The sequence below is a fragment of the Cydia fagiglandana genome, chromosome 9 (genome assembly GCF_963556715.1).
Source record: "Cydia fagiglandana chromosome 9, ilCydFagi1.1, whole genome shotgun sequence".
Classification (NCBI taxonomy): Eukaryota; Metazoa; Arthropoda; class Insecta; order Lepidoptera; family Tortricidae; genus Cydia; species Cydia fagiglandana.
This window is the reverse complement of record NC_085940.1, coordinates 13,285,533-13,292,094: the sequence shown is the minus strand read 5'-3', so window position 1 is coordinate 13,292,094 and position 6,562 is coordinate 13,285,533. Positions and strand designations below refer to the sequence as shown.

At 38.5% G+C, this 6,562-nt stretch overlaps 1 protein-coding gene across 1 annotated transcript; it reads left to right on the top strand.

Moving 5' to 3' along the window:
- The first annotated feature begins 229 nt into the window (after positions 1 to 229).
- On the top strand, positions 230 to 6,338 carry LOC134667678 (uncharacterized). The gene is made up of 4 exons (XM_063525100.1): positions 230 to 364; positions 4,007 to 4,124; positions 4,346 to 4,514; positions 6,026 to 6,338. The coding sequence occupies exons 1-4, from the start codon at positions 309 to 311 to the stop codon at positions 6,205 to 6,207; spliced, it is 525 nt and encodes a 174-aa protein (XP_063381170.1). The 5' UTR covers positions 230 to 308; the 3' UTR covers positions 6,208 to 6,338.
- The last annotated feature ends 224 nt before the right edge of the window (positions 6,339 to 6,562 follow it).

The following is a 6,562-nucleotide window of genomic DNA, read 5'->3' as shown; positions in this document are numbered from 1 at the left end:
TACATGGCCGTTCTCATCGGTACGTTTACTTGTGCATTATAGGTTCTGCCATCTTGTGGGCACATCGGAAGCATAAACGACACATTTACGCCTCGCGCCAAAAATCTGTCAGCTCCTATGCCGCCCCCTATAGTTCATGCACGGGGCGTATACTTTATGGTTGAGTGATATCTAAGCAAAGAGTATAGTAAGTATATGTATCTAAGTTACTCTATGGCTTAATGTCAAAATGACATTACATCAATAATGCATTTTCAAAGTGCAATATTATTACAAAATTAATGTAATGTGCGAATTCGGTAAACAAAATGATATCGTTGCCAAAAACCAAGAGGGATCCGAAAACGGTCGAGGGTCTTTGCAAGTACGCACACCTATTTAATTTAAATCATAATCATAATCGTTTATTGTTCCATGGTACAAACAATTTATTTCGTGTGTTTTGGAGTAGGTATTTGTAAACGATGTGCTAAATATTCCGAAAATGTATCTAAAAATTATAAAAATATTTCATAATTTGAGAGCAGATTCCTTCTAATTAATCCAAAGAGAATAAAATTATAATCATGAATCCAGGGTACTTCCTTGCCCAACGAATTGGCATTGCCATTCAGCGCGGCAATGCCACCAGCCTTCTGGGCACCCTACCATCCGGCGCCGAGCTAGCTCCCATTTTTTATCTGTAAATATGTGTATATAGTTGTTAGAGTTTAGTTTTAGTTTTAATTTTAATTTTTAGTTTAATTATTTTGTTAATTCTTTTATTTTTGCTACCTCAATAAATATTTGAATCCAGTTATTGAATGAGTCCCATTAGCTTCGTACAGTCGCATCCAAAATATCTTACTTGATGAATCGAGATGAAAAATCAAAGTTCTGGGGTGTTACGTATTTTCAGCTCATCTTGCAATATTGCATGTGACAGTACCGAGAAGGGTCTATGAAAAGGTCATTTTGATAGTTACCCAATTACCAACGAATTTGTATGACCAAGTTCGTCTGAGGCGGTAACTTCTAGAGTGGTTAAAGGGGGTCTCTATTGTTTCCCAAATAGTTTTAAGTCATAATGTATTGTTTGTCCGAATTTTCGTTAGTCATAATTGGTTTTTCTCAGAAACGCGTAACTTTTCAGGATTGCCATAAAACAAACCTAACCTAAATCTATAGAATAACCTTAGGAAAATCCTGAAAAGTTAACGGTTTCAGTTTTATGACTAACGATAATATGACAAACAATACATTATGACTTAAAACTTTATGGGAAACAAAGGGACCCCCGTTAAGGAGATGATCGTGAAGCGCTATGAACGTCAGCTGCCGTTCCGTTGGAGGAATGAGTTTCTTGTTTACATTAAGATCCTTAATGTGAGAGACCAAAGAGCATTACAAAGGTTAAAACTATCAACTATGTCAACATAAGACTATGTACCTATATGTCAAAAAAAAATCGACGCACCATAGTCAAAAATACTAATTCCCATGGAAATACATTTTTCATTAAGTCAGTACTGTTGCCCAAAAAAAAACTTTTAAGGTAAGAAGTTTATAAAGAAATGATTGAAGCGATTAACGTTTTACACTTATATGTGTAAGATAATTATTATTTATGACAGGCTGTACTTACACCGGAACAGACTTGGCCGATTTTTATTCATAAGGTCGTGACATAAGGCAAACATACTTTTCTCGGCGGTCGGGATTAGCGGTGGTGGCCGAGTGGATCTGACGTCCGACTTTCAATCGCGCGGTCGCGGGTTCAAATACTGGGGGCCGATTTTTGAAATTCGACCACTCGATTTCGTGTATTTCGTTAAATGATATCTCCACTACTAGGCGTTTAAATTCTACTAATGGAATTGAATTCGAGTGGTCAATACCACTAGATTCCAAATTTCGATCGCTCGTATTTAAAAAATTAGCATTTCGCCGTTTTCCACCGATTTTCGAGTGACGAAATCGAGCGATTGAAATTCAAAAATCGGCCCCCTGGCTTGTGACCCATGAGTTTTACGGAACTTATGTACGGAACATCATTTGATATTTACCACTAGCTTTTCGGTGAAGGAAAACATTGTAAGGAAACCTGCATACATCCGCGAAGAAATTCAAAGGTCCCAATCCGCATTTTGCCAGCGTGGAGACTATAGCCCAAACCCTTTCGGGCTGCTATCAAGCAGGCCTGTGCACAGCATTGGGACGTTATAGGTTAATCTTTATTTATTTTTTAAAATTATTATTTATAAGAGAAACCGTATGAGGAAGGCCCTTTACACAAGTATTTTTAAGTTAATTTAATTTTATTTATGCATTAGTTATATATTTTTAGTATTATAATTTAATTTAGTTTTTTAGTATGTTTAAGTATCTCTATATGTTTTATTATCAACAAGTGTCCCTCTTGCATAGTTCCGCTTACCCTAACTATAACCTTACTCGTATTGACTTAATTTTCCTACCAGTCCTTTAGTTAGTAATATCCGTTGCCGACATCATAGGGTCGCTTCCTTTAAGTTAAAATATTACGATAGGAAATCGCGAACCCTTTTCATATGAACAGATACATACAGTACAGGTTCTACGAAAGGCAAGGTTAACCCTTAATGTAATTTATCGTAAAAAATTCTGTCTGATATTTAATGAACCAGGAAAAAGGATGTATTTTCAAGCATGAATAAATATTATAAAATGGTATCTAAGAAAGTAGATTTAAGCGCTGGTGGCCTAGCGGTGAGAGCGTGCGACTTGCAATCTGGAGGTCGCGGGTTCAAACCCCGGCATGAGTTTTTCGGAACTTATGTACGAAATATCATTTGATATTTACCAGTCGCTTTTCGGTGATGGAAAACATCGTGAGGAAACCAGACTGATCCCAATAAGGCCTAGTTTACCCTCTGGGTTGGAAGGTCAGATGGCAGTCGCTTTCGTAAAAACTAGTACCCACGAAAAACATGATTTGATCATGGGATTAGTTGTCAAGCGGACCCCAGGCTCTCATGAGCCGTGGCAAAATGCCGGGATAACGCGAGGAAGAAGAAATATCTAAGAAAATATCTCTGACTGTACTCAGCCACAGACTGTTTTTCTTCTCAAGAGTTTCAAGACAGATTTGTCTCAACGAACACAAACTCAATGAGGTAGCGATGATTAATTACAGCCTACAGCTGGATAAGAAAATGTACAAATTAAATAAAATAGAACACCAGTTGTCTTGCCACAACAATTAAATAAATGTTAAATGAGTTTTCGTTAGGAAATTTGAAATGGTAAGAGTCAAAATGAATAAACAAAAATATTGTTCCAGGATGATGATGAACCTAAAAACGCGCATTAAGGGTCTCCCCAAATATATCGACGCGCATTCGGCAAAAGCCGATAGGAAAAAGCTTTATGTCCGCGCAATAAGAGCGAAAAAGCCGTCGACGCGTTGGCAGGTGCCGGCCGATGCGAGCCGAGCCGAACGACGACTTTTTCGGTCTTATTGCGCGGACATAAAGCTTTTTCCTATCGGCTTTTGCCGAATGCGCGTCGATATATTTGGGGAGACCCTAAGAGGGTTTGTAGGATTGAAATCCTAAAATTTCAAGTGTCACACTGTTGCGTGCCCGTAACCACAGAATAAATAATAGTACTAGGTACAGAAGACTCTCTAACAAAACGCGTCTGTTACTATCAGGACAGATATGGCCGCTAGGTGGCGACAGCGCTACGCGTGGCTTATGGCTAGCCACCAAAATTGGTGTGGAACGGATGTACTTTTAGCTACCTGTAGCAAAGCGACGAAATCGCGGAGTGAGCCACGCTTGCCGTAACGTAATGCATAGTCATAGGGTACTTATTGGCCTTAAAGGTGACCTGAGACTCCTGAGAGTTCATTGATTTGGGGGTTACCTATATCCCATGAAAATCAGATTTTATTTAATACATATTTAGTTTCCAAGGATAGGTACACCGTACGGTTTTTAAGAATAGTATACTCGTATTATTGGAGTGTCTCTTCCTTTCACAGGTGCCGCCCTATATGCAAGAGTAGAAGACGAGAATGGAAGGGTCAAGTCCAGTTGACTTCGGAAGAACTTCTCTTGGAGAGGAAGCCGATTCCTGAATGCTTCCGGCTACGTCCTAGAGTAAGGAAGAGGATCGATCATGCATCCTTCATTTTAGAATTCAAAACATATTAGTCGACCGATATCAATACAAGGAGACTCTATTGTTTTTTTTTGCCTCTATGTATGTTTTTCGATTTCTCGAAGATGGTTAGACCGAAATAAAAACATTTTCTTTTAAAATGGTTCTAATGTGAGAAATCAGATGTTATTTATTAAAATAAATGTATGTATATCACCAGGAAGTGTTCCCTAACGGCCCGTGCCCCCTCCACGGTCGAAGCAAACACCTCAATATTAAGGAGCGCAATGAAGAACGCAAAACCCATGTCGTGCGCATCTGCCAGGCCCCATTGGACGTCGCTGTGGAGACGCCTTATCTGGACTTTGTCGCGCAGGCTTTTAAACTTGGTTAGAATCAAAGATTAAGTAAATTAGATGACTGTGTAAAACCCAAAAGTGCTAAGAATTTGACATGTAGATGGCGACGTCTGGCTCCGTGCAATTACGCGGTAATGTGTCAAAGTTTTTAGAACGTTGACTAAGTAATAGTATTTTATGCAACAGTTTTATAAGAGGGGTAAAAAATGTGAGTGGCGTGGGTAACAATGTGAGCCGAAGGCGAACATTGTTAATAAAGACGCCATGAGCATTTTTTGACTACTTATACAACGTTGCATACAATGCTTTTTCTATGAGTAGGCAATATTAAATAAAATACAAAAAAATATAAACAAAATTATATTTATGAAAATGTCAATGTAAATTTTGGATAGTAGGTATTACTATATGTATGTAACTCTTGTCTGCGACAAGCACCCATAATACCAAATATTACTGCAACCTGTAACAAGAAAAAGGAGACTTAAATAATATTCAGTTTTAATGCAAAAATATAAAATGGACATAAATATAGCTCCGTTGTCCTGTGTACCCTATATCAAAATTTTTTGTAACATATACCAACCTTGCTTAAAAGATAAATCTGATCCGGTGCTTCCAATTAGTCTTTGAAAATACACCAAAGACGTTTTCAGAGAATGACGAAGTTTTGTGCTCCAATCTCCACGCCATGAACTTCTCATAAGATTTGTCGTATAGGTGCTGCGATTTAGTAGTTAGGCAACAAATTTTCGGTCGCTGCTTGTGCTGCAGCGGATATTTCTTCAGGTGTAGAAACAATGTTGTCCTCTTTGTCCATTTTCAACACTTTTTATGAACGCAAAACAAATAGTAACGCAAAGTGCTCAAAGAACAAGAAATTACCGGGAAAGGCGGGAAACGAGAAACAAACGAGTAATGTCTATGGTTGTTTTTTTTAAAGCCGTTACACACTACCGCACCAGGGTCGTGGTGCTGTAGGGTATAAAAGTATTTTTTATTATGTTGGTAGCAATGAACTCAGTACAAATTTGTTTCTTTTTTAATAAAAACCGTATGCATTCAATCGTTTGTCACGTTGGTAGCAATGTACCGGTATGTGGCACCTGCTACCCTGCACTAGCTTACCGTATCGTAATGTCTCTAAAACGACACAAGTGTTTTTTTGGGCAATAGACTATAGACTTTTAAGGAGTATTAATAATGTATGCCCTTATATGTTCGTTCGTGACTATGTAAATGACAGATAAAAGTACACGAGTAGAAAAAAAAACTTTTCGTGTGGTGGTATTAAGCAGCTGAAGTTAACAACCTGATTGTTGTTTGCTTATTATTTTTTTATGGCAGGTGTGAAGGTCGCATACCTTTCTGTATCTAGCCCAAAACACTCCTTTATTTTCCTAAGGTTTAGCATTTGACACCTCAGAATAATCCCTTTTGGACTGGCAATATTTGACACACCGCCATGACTTCTACCGGAATTATATTAATATGTCAAAAAACCCTGGCCAATAAGTAACTGTCTGTTAACTTTTTTACAGGAGCCCTGCCATTGATAGGTAAAACGTGTTGCGCGTTCTGTAACTGCGGAGCTTGCTGTGACTGCAGCGGCTCAAACTACGAACCAAAAGACGCGGAACGCGCAGCTCTGCGCCGCGCGCACATGCGCGAATTCGATAGGCGCGTACGCGGGCTGCAAGAGTCGCGCGTCATGTATGACTGATGTACGTACTAAGCGGGCATTCTCTTATGCATCTCTTTATGATAACCAATAAGGCTGTCACTATTTTTAATTTCTGCCGAATATGGTTGCCTATTAGCCAATAAGCAATCGAAAACTTCAATCGAAACTTATATGTATTATGCAAATATGCACCTATAGAAATGATCATGTTCATGTAATTTTTCTTCGCGTCTGTACGATCTAAGTATCTAAACGATTGCAATCTTGGTTGTCGCGCTTGATGTGAGCTATGGAGTCGCGCGCGAGAACGCAACTCATGCTAGACTACCAGCTCTGGTAGCATAGACAAATGCGATGACATTATTTAATTAATTAAAGTAAATTACCTGTGTAA